The sequence below is a fragment of the Dermacentor albipictus genome, chromosome 3, assembly GCF_038994185.2.
Source record: "Dermacentor albipictus isolate Rhodes 1998 colony chromosome 3, USDA_Dalb.pri_finalv2, whole genome shotgun sequence".
NCBI lineage: Eukaryota > Metazoa > Arthropoda > Arachnida > Ixodida > Ixodidae > Dermacentor > Dermacentor albipictus.
Genome location: NC_091823.1, coordinates 53,531,864 through 53,549,530, shown reverse-complemented (window position 1 = coordinate 53,549,530; position 17,667 = coordinate 53,531,864). Strand labels below are relative to the sequence as shown.

Genomic DNA, 17,667 nt, shown 5'->3' with positions numbered 1-17,667 from the left:
CACCTGCAGCGCGCGAACAGCCGGCAGAAGCGTGAACTCTGCGAATCCCGTGAAATGCACGAAGCGAAAAAAAAAAAAGAGACTGCCTCTGGAATTGCGCCGCGCAGCAGCAGCAAGAAAAAGAGAGCCGGGACAAGCGTGCACTACTGCTGTTGTTAAAAGAGTCAAATAAGTCGAACTTGTTCGCTTTCGCATGCCAAATATTTATCTGTGTCGCACTGTCAGTCGAGGGGGCTCTCGCTTGTAACTGGGGTCCATTATTAAAGGGTACACTGGCGCTTGTAGCCTCATCTGGGCGCCACCGCTGGGCGCCCGTAGCAGCGGGCAGCTTCCCGCAGGTGCAGAGAGTGGCGTGATGTGATGCAATATCCCTGCATGTTAAAAAATAGAAACAAAGAAGAAGAAAGAGGCAAATGATTCACCAAAGACTAAAAAAAGAGTGAAGAAACTCGCCTGTAAGGAAGCTTCACAAGTACCAATTAGAGAGGCGCTTTTACCATCGCGTCGAGCGACACGACTGTGGCGTCCTTGAGGTCCCGAAACCCGTGACGAATTTGCATGGCTGCCACACAGGCACTTTAAATCCCGATCCAATCCGATCTGGATTCGGGTGTTTCTACTCGGGTACCTTCGGCTACCATTTCGCATTATCCGAATGCAGTAAAGATTGCGCGATCATAGGCTGTGTTGTCTGCACCGTATCGCTGAGCGAGTTCAACCAACACAATCCGGAACGATGGACTTTGCAGCAGCGACCATTCTTGATCGCAATTGAGAAATTTTCATTGGGTCGGGCTTCATTGCGATCGAAAGTACCCGTGTTGCACCGGTATATAAGAACGACCGAAAGCCAAGGGGATTCCAACCGCTCCCTGCCCTTCTCTCGCAAGACAACTCGAGGAATCATGATTTTACACAGCACAGTCCGCATTCTTTGACAAGTGGGCTGCCTAATCAGGCCACCTACTAACATTTACTTGGGGGAGGGGGGTCAGGTGTCTGGTGTAATGCCTTCCCCCCCCCCCACACACACCTGTTGCACCACTGGTAGTAAGCGACGGAGCGGAAAATGATAGGAGTCATGTTGAGATACAGGGATGGGGCAGGTTCATGAAAAAAAGAAAACGCAGGTAGCTGATGTTCTATAGTTGAGATGATAACGAAGTAGAGTTGGACAGGTCGTGCGATGACTAGATAACCCGTTAGAATAAGTGAATGGGCACCAATAATGGGAAAACGCTGTAATGGACAGCAAATGGGGAACTTTGGAGCCATAGAGTTTCATCGGCTGCAAATCGGCTAACGCAAGACATTAATAACTGTAAATCGCTGGGAGAGACCTTCGTCCTACAGTAGACATAAAGAAGGCAACGAGACTCCTCTCTTTTGAGAGCGAACAAATTGTAATGGCGATAGCTGATTTGGAACCCTCGTTTTTCTCGGATAAACCCCTTTCCACGAGCACTTCACGACGTGCGTATGTCACTTACAATAAGCTGTCACCATGACCGTGATTTTGCAGCGATGCCTCTTCCAATTATAATCTTTTTGGAGCTTCATCAGTGATCAGAACGACGTTCCACCCGCGTTATCAATAAGATAAGCCGACAGTGAACGCGCAATAAGAGTTGTGTATAATCCAGTGAAAGGCACCGCTACACAGTTGCGGCTCATATGCTATGATGTGTAGAGAATGCTTCATTTACTGGCGTTCTCTTTTGAAAGATATGCGTATCACGCTTTATCATTACACACAGGGAGTCTGACCGCACGCACGTGGAAATCTGCCTTGTCACCGACACGCTTAGCATTCAAACGTTTGCTGCGCGCCCGGCCCTTGTATACCCTTCGCCGTGCACGAGCCGACGTTGCCGCTTTAGACTATATATTTGCAGTTTGCCAGGTTCATTCGGACATTTTAGTTACCGACAGGTGACAGAGCCAATGCGTGTCTCTGCAACATGGAGCTCGCATCTCACATGGCGAAGAGCGCGTACGAAGGTGGTTTTTCTCTTCACAGTGAAACTTTCTGAGCCGCAAGAACCCTGCTGCTTTGCTTGCATGACTATCGGCCATGTAAGGCTGAATAATGCGTTCCTTGCTTGATCACCGCGCAGCAACAAAAGGCTATGTTCTTTGTCAGTACCTGCCTCATGCACGAGGAGAACTGTTCTCAAGCTTCTTCAGGTAGGTACCGGATACAGTGCGGGAGAAAGCGTTGCACCTTCTTCTAGTATTTCTGCCTGAGCCTGAATTGATGGACTCATGGTGGACTTTTCACGTAATCATAAAACGGAAAGAACACTCAGGTGGAACGATTGCCAGTCAAGTCTACCGGGATGCACCTTGCCTGGAGCAACGTTACTATATCAAGCCGCGCATACTTCCGGCTAGTCAATTTCACTTATCAGGAAAATAGGGGTTAGCTTAAAATAATATAAGCAAAATAGCCAGGTAAGTATACTTTACTATTGCAGAACATATGTCGAATGGACATTTACGTTTTCCGTGGCCACTTTCTAGACATGGGCTTCCGGAAAGAACAGAAAACAAGTGAACAAGATCAAGCCATCAAAACGTCGATACTTGAGAATACAGGAGTCATACTTTAGTGCCCTTTTGACAGCTTCTATTATCCACAAATGCTCACTACATGTGGAACGGGTATTACTAAATATAATATTAAATACATTTTGTATCTTATCAGTTTTCGTGTGTTTTGTCCTTAACCATTGATATTTACTATATTACCTGTATTATTTCCTTACACACCAAACAAAACGTGCACCATGGGGCAACGCTTGTCATTTATCATCATCTTAATGAATAGGAACACCAAGAAAGTTACTTTACTTCTATGAATGAAACTAGACAATGCACGTTATCGTTTGCCCAATGTACAAAACACCACAAGACAGGGCCGATATAGTCTACGCCACGCCGCCTTTGAAAGGAATGAAACCGCATGTTTGTCAGACCACAAATTTATCGATATATGTTTCTGGAAATGCGTTTGTCAACTGCGGTGCAAATGCAAGCTATAGTTTTCTTGGTAGCGGAGAAATCTAAATTACCCCCGGGTTTCTTTCCTATACTTTCTTAATCAAATGGGAAGTGTCATGAACGTAGCACAACAACAACACTTTTTACTGTTCCCTTGCTTCTGGATCCCCTTGCTGAAAGTCAAGGACATAACGTTTCAGCAAGCGAATATATTTTAATGTGTGCTATAAATAGGTTTTGTATGCATTAAAAAAGTCATACTCAGTCAAGCCGGCCGAGAAGCAGAGCCACATTTCGCTCTACCAGGGACGCAGAATTTAGATAGGCAAGATTTGAGCCCTGACACCATTATTAAACACTTTGGAGTGAGTAGTGGGAAAGAAATCAAGGCAGAATTCATAATGCCTTGCTATCGTAAGTGAATTTGCTATAGGCCAGCCGCTTTCGCTAATACAGTGCTCATCGTCACAATTAGCTGCACATCTGCTCTTAATTCTAGCGTAAGAACGTTTTTGTGAACACGCAGGTTGTCATTTTTTAAGAGGGGATTAGCGTGCATGGTAACTTAAGTTACAACCAGTTTATACATGAGAGGAATCTGTAGTCATTGGACCCACATATCCCTTTTGACGTGTTCTTTTAACTGCTTTGTCAGACTGTCACATAGCAACTTGCAAAACATTTGCATGGTTGCATGCACCACCACAGCGTGATCATCATTTGTATATCAATTCAAATAGTCACCAACACTGACTTTTTGCAGGCAGAGGGGACTTGGTAGCATTCGCTACCTTTTAATATGTTTTTAACATTGCAGATCGTATCAGTTTGCACTGTCATTTCTCACGTCATATGTATACGATCTCATTGCTCTCAAGAGTAACCGTGCTGAAACTATAACCCTTGCAAACATTGCGAAACAAACATTTACACTGCATAACCTGTAGCTGCAGTAAGTGAATTTGTTTCGCAGCAACATCAGCAGCTGGTCGAAGAGTACAGGGTCTCCCGCGTGGTCTGATCGGCTGCCCGTGGCTGCCCTGGCGCATGGCCTCCACGAGCCGCTTCCCCCCCCCCCCCCCCCCAATATCATCATTTAATGCGACCAGCTGCAAGTGTAGCCTATCTTTTATTGCGTTCAAATAGACGCAGCGGCATTTGGTGGTGGTGCTCACACGTCCTCACAAGCTGTTTTGACGAGTTTTAGCCAGCCTTGTGAAATGATGTGTAGGTCATGCGTGACCATGGCAGCGAGAACTGATAGTGCTATGATGTCACTTGAAGCCACAATGCACATGTTTCTTTTTGTATGTCGCTCTAAAGGATGATATGACTGTTTTCCGTACACTGGGGAAACAGTGGCTACACAATCCGATTGCTGGACCAACAGCAACACACAAAAGGTTGAAAAATGCCTGTTTCTACTTCGTAATTTTTTACAAGCTCATTTCTTATGTGTAGTTTTCCTTGCAATGCAAGTTTGTTTCAGTGAGAGAGTATAATTTATACCTCAGATTTTTCGACATTTTGGTTAGGTGTTGTGTACTTTCGTTTTGCAGTTTCTGCGATGTTTCAACGGGTAGTGTTCTTCAAGGAAGATGTACACTGTGTGATCATTTTTATTTCAACTACAACATTGTCTCACACACATATGCTGTAAATGCATTTAACTAGAATGCTGTGATAACTGGTATTGAAATCGCTTGTTTAAATTTTCATGCTATATGTATGCCATGTTTGCAATATCACATCTTCCGGGCCTATGGAAGGCACAAGTGGCCGTATTGGAATTTTTTTTTATCAAGCGCCGCTTACTTCTTATAGTTATTGGGATATCTCAGCTGTCCTTACCGATGATAGAAATGCAATCTAGTCCCCATTGTAGTTGAGCACAGTTTGTGATACGCCTAGCGCAGCCATCGATGTGGCCACTGTTTTGACATTCACTGCCAGCCTGCTCTTGCAACCATTATTTTATGAAAGACCATCGAAGTGCCGAGCATTTTCTCACTTGCGTCGTTCTTAAAAGCATGTGACTGCTGTTTTATACGGTGATCTTATTATGGCACTAGTCATTGAAAAGAAATTCTATTTTGTGCTACAAACATGTTGACTGCATAACAGACAAGACAACTTTTTTTGCTGTGAAGTTGCTGGATGAAGATGAATGGTTGTGCACGAGCTTAAAAAACACCATTATGATCGTGTAAGATATTTCTACTGTTTAATATGTGTCAATGGCCATTGACAGTGTATTGGGTCCTATGTAGTGAATTTTCATGCTGCTATTTTGTCCCCATGAAACCATGCCAAATCCGCCGTGGTTGCTCAGTAGCTGTGGTGTTGGGCTGCTGAGCACGAGGTCGCGGCACCGAATCCCGGCCATGGCGGCCGCATTTCGATGGGGGTGAAGTGCGAAAACACCCATGTACTTAGATTTAGGTGCACGTTAAAGAACCGCAGGTGGCCGAAATTTCCGGAGTTCTCCACTACGGCGTGCCTCATAATCAGAAAGTAGTTTTGGCACGTAAAACCCCATAATTTAATTTTTAAAGTCATGCCCTGTGTAGTTACAGCTATGCATCGCAATAAATTTCATTTACTTTGATGAAAATGACATTGAAAATGTATTACATTCTTTTATTTACATTGGGGATATAAATAAATGATTTTCAACAATGATACTGGCACTTGAAATGAATATTTACAATTCGTGTTCCTTCAGTTTTACAACTATGTACAAATGTACACGCTTCCAAGGGAGAATAATGGGCTTGACATGCCAGGCGATCGTTTTCAGCATGTCTTGGCCTTTTGACAAGGAACTGTGCGATGGCTGGGTGGCAAAACTGCGCAGGGCCTACAAGGTGCGTGAGAACAGTACAGGTGGTGGAGCGAAGAGACGAAGTCCGATATCCTCCCATGCACAGTGCATATGGCGGTACCAGTGCCGGTGATGCTAGCAGCGAAATGCCTCAAGATGACAGAAGCAACAGAAGCAGCAGCAGCAAATCAATCGGCAAGCTTCAGCTGCCCAGAATAGTGGCTACACATTCTGCTGATGAGCACAAGGTGTTCAACTATTAAATGAAAGGCTCTCATGTAGTGTCACAATGGAATGATGCAATCATCTGCAGTAGTGAAAGCTAATTGACACGAGCTACGTGAAAACACTGGTTATGATTGAGCAGATCTGATAAAAAAAATTGTAGGTTATCCGCTAATTGCACACACTTCTTCACATTGATTCCTTCTCTCTATTAGGCGTACAGACAGCAGTATTAAACATCTGCCTGCAGCGTCAGACACATGCTTACTGCTACTGTTGGTACTGTTGTCGACACAGCCGCCTCCGCATACCCTTCGAAGGTAGTGCTGGTGCTGATGCCGAGTAGTGCTAAATAATCTAATAACGTCGTTCCAGGCAGTACAGCCTTTGAAGTACATTATACGCATTGCCCTCACTCGGGGAACTCCCTGTGGGAAGGAGTCGCCATTGTCATCGTCACTGCTGCTGTTGCTGCTGTCATCATTAACATCATCAGACACGTCGTCACCTTCATCAAGGCACAAATTGTGCAACACTGCACACTCTGCAACGATGTTGGCTGGTCCGGTCCGGTTCATAGTGGAGGGCACGGTACCGCTGAAGGCAGCGGAAGTGGCTCTTCAGCAGCCCAATGCACCGCTCCACTACGGACCGCGTGGCAGCGTGTGCAGTTTTGTACCTGCCTTCTGCAATGCGCGTGGGAGGATGGCCTGATACCGGAGTCAGGAGGCGTCGTTCCAGGGGGTAGGCGCTGTCACGTGCATTATCATAAAAATGGTATTAAATCATCTGCACAAAGTTGAGTGACTGAAACATGTGCCATGTAACATACACCTACTACAGAAAGGCTGTAATAAAGGATTGTACAGGCTGAGTACCTGACGCAGCTGTGATCACAGATAACAATAGCTGGGACATAGTAACGTCCCTATTTGCAGCAAGGCAGCTCTTTGTGCGAGTTGTGTGGTCTGCGTTCTTAAATGAATATCAGTGCAAAAAAGAATGTGACAACGCACATGCACTGTACTTGTAACTGCACATACATATTAAATTAGTCTAAAGTACAGCTCATGCGTGTTGTCACTTTGTCTCGCGCAGATACCACAGAAAATTTTTAACATCCCACCTATCTCGCCTACACCTAACAAGCTACTATAACATGGGCGTTGCGGGCTTCAATATTCTCTTACGGCGCGAGCACACTTTACTGCATGCTGCCAGAATTGCAATTGCAACTGTGTAAATTGTTACCGCTTCTCACGGAGGAGGTGCTCGCCGACCTTGGCAATGTGTCTCTCTTGGAACCGATGACGCAACCACGTAGTTCTCCAGACGTAGACGTCGTGGTCTGACCTCGGTCGCAGAGTCTCCACAGCGAGAATCCGCATGCCTGCGTCACAGATCTGACGAGAGCGCGCACAGCATAAGCCACGAGTTGCTATGACAGGCAAATTAGACAAAAATGAAGATACTTACTAACATTGTGTTGAAGGCGTAGTAACCCTTGCGGCGCGTGAACGCCGCCTTCTGTTCGCTCTTCGGTGCGACGATGGCGATAAGGCTGCCAACCACGCATCTGATGACGTCGGGAATGGCGCCGCGTCGAAGGAACCCTTCTTTCAGGGCCGCCTTCTCCTCCGACGTCCTCGGGAAGAGGACCCACTTGTTGCGGGCCCCGTCGCGTACGATTGCCTCCGCCTCGTGTCGCACGCACTTGCTGACCGCAGGCTGGGTCTCGCCAGTCGTCTCCTCACTCCCTACGGAACCTTGAAAACTGCCCGTGGCGAAGAACCGCAACGCGCACAACACTTGTCGTTCCACCGACAGCGCTGCTGCTCTCACACCTCCGAGTTCCTCCACCCCTTCGTCGCACAGCCACTGCTCAGTTTCTTCCTTCAGGCGAAAGTGCCGCCGAAACAGGTCATCTGGCATGACAAACGCATACTCGGACTCCCCTCCCGCGCGCAAGCTGAAGAGCCGCCGATGGCCCGGCTGGAATGCACCCACCACGCACTCTACGCGGATTACCTAACAATTTGAACTGCCGAAGAGAGCCTTGGAGAAATGGAGGACCACCTCCAGCGGGCCACCTCCATCGCCGATAAATACGCTATCGACTGTGGTCTCCAATGCGCTCCTGCGAAATCGGAGCTTCTTCACATCAGAACCAATCCCAACGACAACACGAGTTTGCGTCTCTCTCTGACGGGAGCTCCTATCAGATAGGCCGAGAAGATCCAGATCCAGGGCCTCTTCATCCAACACAGACTCAGCCCGGAATCCACTATCGCCAAACTCAAACGCGTAAGCGAACAGGTCGGACGTATGATCCACCGCGTTTCCAACAAACGCGGCGGGCTGCGGGGCAGGGATGCGCTTCGGCTCGCCCATGCCTTCGTAACCAGCAGGATCCTGTATTCCGAACTTTACCTTCGCACTACAAAGCAGCACGACGAATGCATTGACACCATCATTAGGAATGCTACAAAGCGAGCTTTGGGTCTCCTGGTGGCTACCTGCAACGCTAAGTTGTCGGCTCTAGGGGTGCTCAACTCCTACCAGGAGTCGAAAGAGGCCCACATTGTGAACCAATACACGCGACTCTCGCAGACGGTGTCCGGGCACCGCCTGCTAGACCACTTGCACGTACAGCACGAATGCATTCCAGAGGAGACATGCAGGCTCCCGGAGCAGTGGCGTCACAAGCTTTGGGTTCCTCCACTCCCGCGCAACATGGACACGCAGACACATGAAGGCAGAAGAAAGGCGCGCGCTCAGGCCCTCGAACACTAATACTGTTAAGAACGGCCCGCTGACGTGCAAGTTTAGTCAGCCAGTTGCGACAGCGGCGTCAACTTTTCTTGGACAATGCGCCACGTCCGCCACTCTGCGTCGCGGGATTGCCGAGATCAGTTCGACAAACCCGGCTTTGTGACGGAACCCGCCACTGCCGACCCGGTCTGCTGTGAACAAGGGAGTGCCCGAGGGAACATAGTTGGAGGCTCCTTCCCACGCGCTTTTCAAGGCGCAAGACAATGGACAACCGATGGCCGCGCGGCGGGGGTCAGCTCGGGGAATCAGATGTGCCTTTCCTGACGTAAGCCCCGAGCTCTGCGAAGACCGTCTGACGTCGGTGGGGGCCGTGAACCAGTGCGGAAGTGTGGGTGTGTCCCTCCCGCAGAGAGGCGGCTCGTTTACGATGGCTGGTCGAACGTTTCCCTCACCTTGGGATCGAGGGAGGACCGAGTGTTTATAAACCGCTGTTGTGCGGCTGCTCAGTGTACTTTCTCTCGCAGTCATGCTAGACTGATGCACTGCAACGTCCTTATGTAGATACTGTAAATAAACCCACATTCCTCGTTCCCGATGAGAAGCAGTTCTTCCCTTCAACAACGTCCTCAGCGTGGATAAGTTGGACGACGGTATGGGCCAGCTACCATCTAATTCATGCTGGACTCCAATCTTGACAACTGGTTACGAGCGGTCGGATTGACCTCACAATCCTCACAATACGCATCCAAGCAGGATGTTGATCTGGCAGAGACGTCGCCCACTGGATTCTACACGGCTGCCATAGTTAACCAGGACCAATAAGTTAACGGGCTCTCCTATCGAGGTTTCAACTTCGCACAGGCCGAGGAGGTAGCTATAGCGCTTGCAGCCTCCGACCCGAATTCGAAGGTAATCACAATCGCAATACACGTCATAATACGCGTTTATCCCGCTTACGCTCGTCCACTAATCATGTAGAACCCCACAATCCTCATGTCGTAGGCTCGCGTCGAACGGCCGGCGTAGATACAGCATCACGCCTCCGATGCCATACGATTGTCTTCGACGTGGTCCTCGTCGTCGTGCTGCTGTTATCACATGCACGTACGCTCGCGAGACGCACACATACACACACACACGCACACGCACAAAGACGCTGGTCTCCCTGGCATCGTTTTGCGGAACGCCCAACAATGCTGTACAGCCAGCCAGGTACCCGCCAAATGCTTCGCCTAACATCGATTCCCACGGTGCGTGGGATCTTCGCAATTTCTTGAATACCAGCTATTCGGCACTACAGCAGTGGCACCGAGCAGCCACGGTCAAGAAAATCCGACAGTGTTTGCAAAGCAAGGCTTCGCAATAAAAATGCTCTAGTTCTAAAAACGCTTGTGACAGAATTCCACAGTGGTGGGCAAACTGAATTTAATTGTTATCTTCTGCAATAAAAGACAACGCTGAACAATAACTAATCGCGTGTTAGCGAGTGAAATATTCTATGCCAACGCTAAAGACGCGTGGGTTATCTTATTTAGGGTAGGCGACTAACAACATGAAGAGAGCCCTGCACGCACAAAGAGGCGGGGTGCTTCTTCAAGTAATCTGGTGAGACATATGTCAATAACACTTTATTTGTTTTATCATGACCCTAAATAGAGCGTCATCCTCATGTGTGATGTGTTAAAAAAAGTACCCGTAGATGCAAACCCGCCGACATAGATGGGAAGTATGAGAATCGAAAAGTTCCCCTGCTCGCCGCTTGACCTTCTTTTAGCAGTTCTTGTTGGCGGCCTCACACAACCTTGTGAGGCTACAGTCTCTCGCTAACTGGCACGTATATGCATTAGGCGCCACATCGACCAAACTCATTCACAGGGAAGCACGGTGAACCTTGAGAGCGTAATGGATTGGACACTAATGAGGTATTTGCCTCAAATGTAGATGCCTTTGTTTAAGCGGCACTTTCAATTCACCCAAGAACGATTGCATTCCCTCGACCCCTCTATGCAACTGCGGCTGTTACCAGGACTTCAGCGAAATGAGGCAACAATGCTGTGCCGCTTACGCTTGGGCGTCGCATTCACCAATGCGTATACGTTTTTGATTGGAATGACTGATAGCGCCGACTGTAACGCCTGCGGTGCCGAGGAAACTATAGAACATCTACTGTGCTACTGCCCATCTTTTCAAAACGAAAGACATGACCTCTGCACAGCTCTCAATCAGCTAGACAGAACACCGTTCACCTTGAAGAAGATCTTGGGACCATGGCCTCGCATATCGCAGCTACAAAAGGCCACAAAAGCTCTGCTGCGATATTTGAAGGCTACTGGACTGAGTCAGCGTCTGTGACCCGGACTGAGTGACCGAACGATATCCCCAGTGGACTTTCTCTTCTTCTTTTAATCTTTCAGTCCCATTTTCCCTTTCCCCAGTGTAGGGTAGCCAACCGGGCTCAGTCCTGGTTAACCTCCCTACCTTTTCATTTTATGAAAGTCTGCATTGCGCACATGAATTTTCCTATTGCAAATCTCATTTATTTGGCTAGTGGCTAATGGCTGTGGCAACCTAGTGGCTGTGGCAGTACACGCTGCTGACGTCGTGGCTTCGATCTCAGTGGCAGCGGTGCATTTCGATGAGACCGAAATGCAGTAACGCGCGAGGTCCTAGATTTAGGTGAAGAGCCCCAGGTGGTCAAACTTAATCCGGTAGTGCCCCCCGGGGTAATGCGTGCCTCATAATCAGATTGCGGTTTTGACACGTAATAAAACTCCAGAATTTATTTTTGAATTTTTTCTTCAATCTACACGCTGAAAGCATGCATATCACTCTCCTAAACTATGATGTGCTCAGAGGGTCTCTGAATACATGAGCAATCAAATAAGAATATGTCGAACGAAATTTCCGTCGTGCTAAGGAAAAGTGCGAAATTCGAACGCGAAAAGCAAGGCAATCGTTGTTGCCGCCGTGTGGGTGATATATATGCTGTGTACAATACATGGCTTCCTGTAGTTGGTCTATCAGTTCGTTGTATAGTCAAACAGTCTCTTATTTCAGTCTTCAGTTATGTGAAGTTTTGGAAAGCGAAACGTATCAGTGCTTGCCGGCACCACCCCTATATTGCATTCATTCATTTGAATGGCGAACGTAGGCCATGTTTCGAACAATATTATTCAAGAGCACGGTTTTTTATGAAACCTTTGCCTTTGCGCTTGACGTCAGAGCTGGAAAGGCTCAGGTTATCCGAAATGTGTCGTCTTGGAATAACAAGTTTGCTTTCTTTTAAAGCAATCAAATTTTCTCGCATTTAGCAGCTAAGCTGTTGATGACGGGAAGGTTTTGAGACGGTTTTAGACTTGAAGGAGGTTGCTGTCAGCTCTAATAATTTTCTGCCTAATATCGCGCGCGGGTGTGCTCCGATATATTGCAGTTTCATTAGATTTCTTACTGCGCACAAGGCTTGAAACGTAGCTGTTCTGGGCATTGTGATTCCTTGTAGCAGGGATGTATTATCGCTAGTAAGTCGCTTACTTTTGGGAACCGTCACGAAATATTCAGCTTCGATCATTCATTTGTTGTCGGTGTAGTCCGTAATTTATTCTGCGTATAAATGCGCATATATTTAAATCTGTGCCCATTCACTTATGCTTGATACTTTGGCGACAGAGTGGACGTAAGCTGGTGTGCCAGTCAAGATGTATGCGCACAGATCACGTGCGCGAAACTTACTATGACAGGAAGCAGCACTACTCCCTTTGTCATTGTTTACCGAGTGGTACTCATTTTCGCCAATGTTCCGGGGTTGAAGACATTTCTTAGGAGGTTACCGATGCAATGCTGGCAGATGAGTGAAGTCTTTTATTTTCAGGGAAAGTCGTGCATATTGAAGGGCCGGCAACGCAGGCTTTCCTTATGTAGCAGTGGTCTGTAGCTTATGGTATGTAGCTTAGTGGTCTGTTCCTTATGTAGCAGAGATCGCCGCGAAAAGGGTCTTTAAAGTGACAATGTCCCTGATTATATGACACTATTGCGTAATGGCGCAGGCGATTTCATTGCACTCAAGCCACGGCGTCGAAGAACGGAGTTGCCGGCCGTCGCTCGATGGTGAATCACAAATTGATGCGCAAGAAGTCCTAGTGCTTGCTAACCGGTGGATAACTCGCAAGGAGAAAATGGTGTCCTTGTGCTCGCACACTTTACGAGCCACCTGTCACCATGGCGTTTCGAATTAACTGATATTGAATTTTGTACAATCTATGCGTGTGTCTCAGAATGGCGCTTTCGTCTCTGCAGAAATGGAATAACAAATGCTCGAAAAAGAAAAAGGAACACATGCCAAGTGCCCCTTGGCATGTGTCACAAGAACGACAAATCCTCAAAAATATAGGTTCATTGCTGCACACGCCGTAGTATATATGTAGCGATAACACAGCTGCTTTCCAAGTCATCTATCGGTGACGTTCTTCTGTTTCTTTTTAGCCTATCAAGGCGCGTTTGAGTTTTCGCTTCGTAAGTCTGTTCACTACTTCATTATAAAAAAAAATTTATACTTCGTTTTTTTCCTCAGCACAGGGACCTCTGGTTTTCTTCTCGCTCGCCCTCTCTTTCGCTGTTCAGCGGGAACGTATAAAAGCGTGCTTTCTGTCAAAGCTCGTCACTCATCGCTCGACAAGGAAATCGTCTGGAGACAGCAGCGTAAGTAAACGTTCGTGTCGTACGAGTAGCTATGAACGCCCGCACTTCTCGCTCGCTAGGTAGTGTCAGCGGGGAGAGCTAACTGGTAATTTAGTTCGAGAAGAGGCCCTTGAGTGTGTTCAAGTAATGAGCTACGTTAGCAATGTAACCTGGCTGTATAGCTGACAATTGAACTTAATCTATTGTCCAGTTGCGCCGTAGAGCATGTAGTCAAGCGGATTATTCTGTGTACGTTGTTGGTCGCACAGACTAGTGCAAAACCAATGGGCTTCTGGCACCAGGTCTTCCGTAACACTAGCCTGGCTAAAGTTTGCATACATCATAACTATAGCAGATGCGCTTCATTATTTGTGTACTTTCTTGGATTTCTGAGCATACTTATTCTCCGACGTTCTAACTTTTGCTGATGTTTTGTGCATACAGTGTCGAAATGTCTTTGAACTTGTAGTATCAGTACGCACTTCTAACACCTAAACTCTGCCAAACATCCCACGTTTGTCGAATTCGTTGCCAGTCTCTTTAATGGCATTCATATGCTTTCCTTTCTTTTGTCTGTTTCAGGCTATGGTCGCCGTCAACATGTTGCTGGCACTCGTGTGCTGCGCTCTTGCGTGGCCGCAGACGGCGCAATGCCTCGCTCTGCACAAAACAAAGAGGACGACCACCCAGCCATCGCTCGCAACAAAATCCGCTTTCGCGATGACTGGCACACCTCTCGTCAACACCACCATTCCGGAAGACGAGCAGCAGACGGCGCAATCCCTGGCTCTGCACAAAACAAAGCGGACGACCACCAAGCCGTCGCTCGGAACAGTCTCCGTCGTCGCGATGACTGGCCCACCTCTCAACACCACCGTTCCGGAAGACGAGCCGCAGACGGCGCAATCCCTGGCTCTGCACAAAACAAAGCGGACGACCACCCAGCCATCGCTCGCAACAAGATCCGCTTTCGCGACGACTGGCCCACCTCTCAACACCACCGTGCCGGAAGACGAGCCGCACACAAGCAAACCACTGAAGGACCCGCGTAAAGCGAGCGGCCCCAAATCTTGGGGTGTGCCCGGTTCAGTACCGGGGACATCCATCGACAGTGGCAGCAACGAAAGTGAACCACTGCGAGGGCCCTGGAGCGGCAGCGGCGGGAGCTCTTGGCATGTCTCCGGCTCCGGTCAGAGTGGCTCAGGCTGGTCGAGTTCAGCTAACGATACCGCTGGAAGCGGATCTGGATGGGGCTGGGGTTCCAGTGGCGATGGTGATACCAAGAACAAGGCTTGGGGAAATGGCAGTGGTACCGGTTTGGGCGTTGGTCAAGGATTGGGATTCGGGCAGTTTAAAAAGTGGGACGCTGTGAAAGGAGACGGAAGACCCAGTGGCTGGCGTGGTGGAGGTGGCCAGGGCTTCGGACAAGGCGGCGGCGGCTCTGGATGTTGCGGCGGCCAAGGTTTTGGTCAAGGTGGTGGCTTTGGCGGCGGTCAAGGTTCCGGACAAGGTGGTGGCTTTGGCGGCGGTCAAGGTTCCGGACAAGGTGGTGGCTTTGGCGGCGGTCAAGGTTCCGGACAAGGTGGTGGCTTTGGCGGCGGTCAAGGTTCCGGACAAGGTGGTGGCTTTGGCGGCGGTCAAGGTTCCGGACAAGGTGGTGGCTTTGGCGGCGGACAAGGTAGCGGTCAAGGTACCGGATGGGGAGGTGGCCAAGGCTCTGGACAAGGCGGCGGCTTTGGCGGCGGACAAGGTAGCGGTCAAGGTACCGGATGGGGAGGTGGCCAAGGCTCTGGACAAGGCGGCGGCTTTGGCGGCGGACAAAGTAGCGGTCAAGGTACCGAATGGGGAGTTGGCCAAGGCTCTGGACAAGGCGGCGGCTTTGGCGGCGGACAAGGTAGCAGTCAAGGTACCGGATGGGGAGGTGGCCAAGGCTCTGGACAAGGTGGCGGTCAAGGTGGCGGCTTTGGCGGCGGACAAGGTAGCGGTCAAGGTACCGGATGGGGAGGTGGCCAAGGCTCTGGACAAGGTGGCGGTCAAGGTGGCGGCTTTGGCGGCGGACAAGGTAGCGGTCAAGGTACCGGATGGGGAGGTGGCCAAGGCTCTGGACAAGGTGGCGGTCAAGGTGGCGGCTTTGGCGGCGGACAAGGTAGCGGTCAAGGTACCGGATGGGGAGGTGGCCAAGGCTCTGGACAAGGTGGCGGCTTCGGCGGCGGCCAAGGTAGCGGTCAAGGTACCGGATGGGGAGGTGGCCAAGGCTCTGGACAAGGTGGCGGCTTCGGCGGCGGCCAAGGTAGCGGTCAAGGTACCGGATGGGGAGGTGGCCAAGGCTCTGGACATGGTGGTGGCTGGGGAAGGTGAGGTGGTAACGGCTACGAAGGACGTCATGGCCTTGACACATGGAAACGACGGATCAACTTGCGAAAATCCAGCTGGAGAAGTTTGATCTGTCCGGCTCGGCTATGCCGTCGCGCACCTCGTCGCAGTCGGTACTGTACATCGCGTCGTTGCGCTCCGCTGCAGACCCTTTACCTGCCGAACGGTATTCGACAGTTTGATGGCAGCTGGCACGCCATTAAAACATTCGACGGCCATGACGTCCCTCTTTTACAGTCCTACAACGAGCACTTTGTGACACCTTTCTTTTTAAACACGTGCAGTTGAACTTGTGTGCCTACAGTGCTGCTTTTAAATACAATGGACATGTACTGCGCATTCGACGAGAACTACAGAAATAAAATGTGGTACATGTGATAGCAACCCTTCCGTTTTGTGTTCCATAACTGCTGGTGTATCCAGGCTGGAGCATACACTGTTAACCACGGCAATATTTGTCCATGCTGAACGCAAGAGGGTCATTGCTATCTTGTCCCAGATACGTGTTCTTCACAGCGCAGGCTATTCACTTCTAGTAGTATGCCTTAACTCGGTCCTTTCAATCGATTACTATAGCAAAAAAGAAATCGGACTGTCCTACACATGTCCGTCATTTCTCCACTGTTTCTTCTTCAAGCCCCATTCGTTTACAGCACACTACACCAACGAGTGGAAAACCTGCTTCCTTGTGTTTCAGATTTCACTCTTTTATGTGTCGAGAATGTGGCATTTCCGAACCAAGAAAGCATGAAACTCCCATTGTGTGGATCACATAAACATTTTTTTTCCCAGTCTTACAAACTGGCTGACCGCTCTGCGGAAAAGCGCAAGTGACTTTGCTCTCGCGGGGATATTGGATATTTTAGAGAGAGGAGTATTGCCTCTTCCTCAAGTTTCTTTCAGACACGGAGGTGGAGTGTGAACGGAGAACTGTGTGGGTTGCGAGACATTCGCATCCTGGATTGTCACAAACGTTAAACGAGCAGTACTGGGTCAGGTGTTGTCCGGTCATATCAATACATCTCAAGTCGGAAGTCTTCGTCGCTTATTTCTGATAGCTCGACAAAGATAATTTGTTTAGCATGTCTGCGCAAGTGCCTGGTCACTGTTACAATGTTCCCCATTTACATCACAGAGTGGAACATTTACAATAGTCACTCGGCCCGGTGTTTACGTCCATCACTACGCGGAGCGCCTGGCCCTACCGTGGGGCGTCCTGCACAGAATTTACAGCGCCTTTAATCTTTCTAGTCGACTCGCAGACTTTCTGCAAAGGCACATACGGATCACCGCATTATATAGTGTGCTCTTTTGTCCTGCGATAAATTTCAAGAAATTTAACACACCCCCTCCGGGGCAGAAAAAAAAAACAAACCGCCTCAGATCGCTGCTCCATCGCGGTGCATGTCGACATCAGGGCGGTAATCTTTCTTCTACTGTGTTGCAACATCCTTCCACCTGTCGGTTATTCATTAGGCCACAGTGAAACTCCTGCCATATAAAACGTACAGCTTTTATGCATTTTATTTCACTTTTAAGGTTTTCATATGAATCACCCTCGTAGACAAGCGATATACTTGTCAGCCTATAATCTGTCAAATATCTATGTCCATAACAATACTAGTTATCGCAATTACGAAAATGCGCCAATATCCCCCTTAGCGATCTTTACTTGCCCTCATTAAAACCCCTGGATTTTCCTAAGGTAGCGTAAGCCTTTGATCTCGTCGCTGAGCTATGTGATTGGACGAAAACCTTAGCGCGTCCTCTGGTGTGCAGCAGGAGCAGCCAACAGG

General features: G+C 48.8%; 2 protein-coding genes across 2 annotated transcripts; one reads left to right on the top strand and one right to left on the bottom strand.

Moving 5' to 3' along the window:
• Positions 1 to 287: 287 nt before the first annotated feature.
• On the bottom strand, positions 288 to 7,984 carry LOC139057702 (putative nuclease HARBI1). The gene is made up of 4 exons (XM_070536442.1): positions 7,529 to 7,984; positions 7,314 to 7,455; positions 6,469 to 6,560; positions 288 to 371 (listed from the first exon to the last, which is right to left on the bottom strand). The coding sequence occupies exons 1-4, from the start codon at positions 7,982 to 7,984 to the stop codon at positions 288 to 290; spliced, it is 774 nt and encodes a 257-aa protein (XP_070392543.1).
• A 6,234-nt stretch (positions 7,985 to 14,218) lies between these two features.
• Positions 14,219 to 15,941, top strand: LOC139057701 (uncharacterized). The gene is made up of 2 exons (XM_070536441.1): positions 14,219 to 14,821; positions 14,874 to 15,941. The coding sequence occupies exons 1-2, from the start codon at positions 14,219 to 14,221 to the stop codon at positions 15,939 to 15,941; spliced, it is 1,671 nt and encodes a 556-aa protein (XP_070392542.1).
• The last annotated feature ends 1,726 nt before the right edge of the window (positions 15,942 to 17,667 follow it).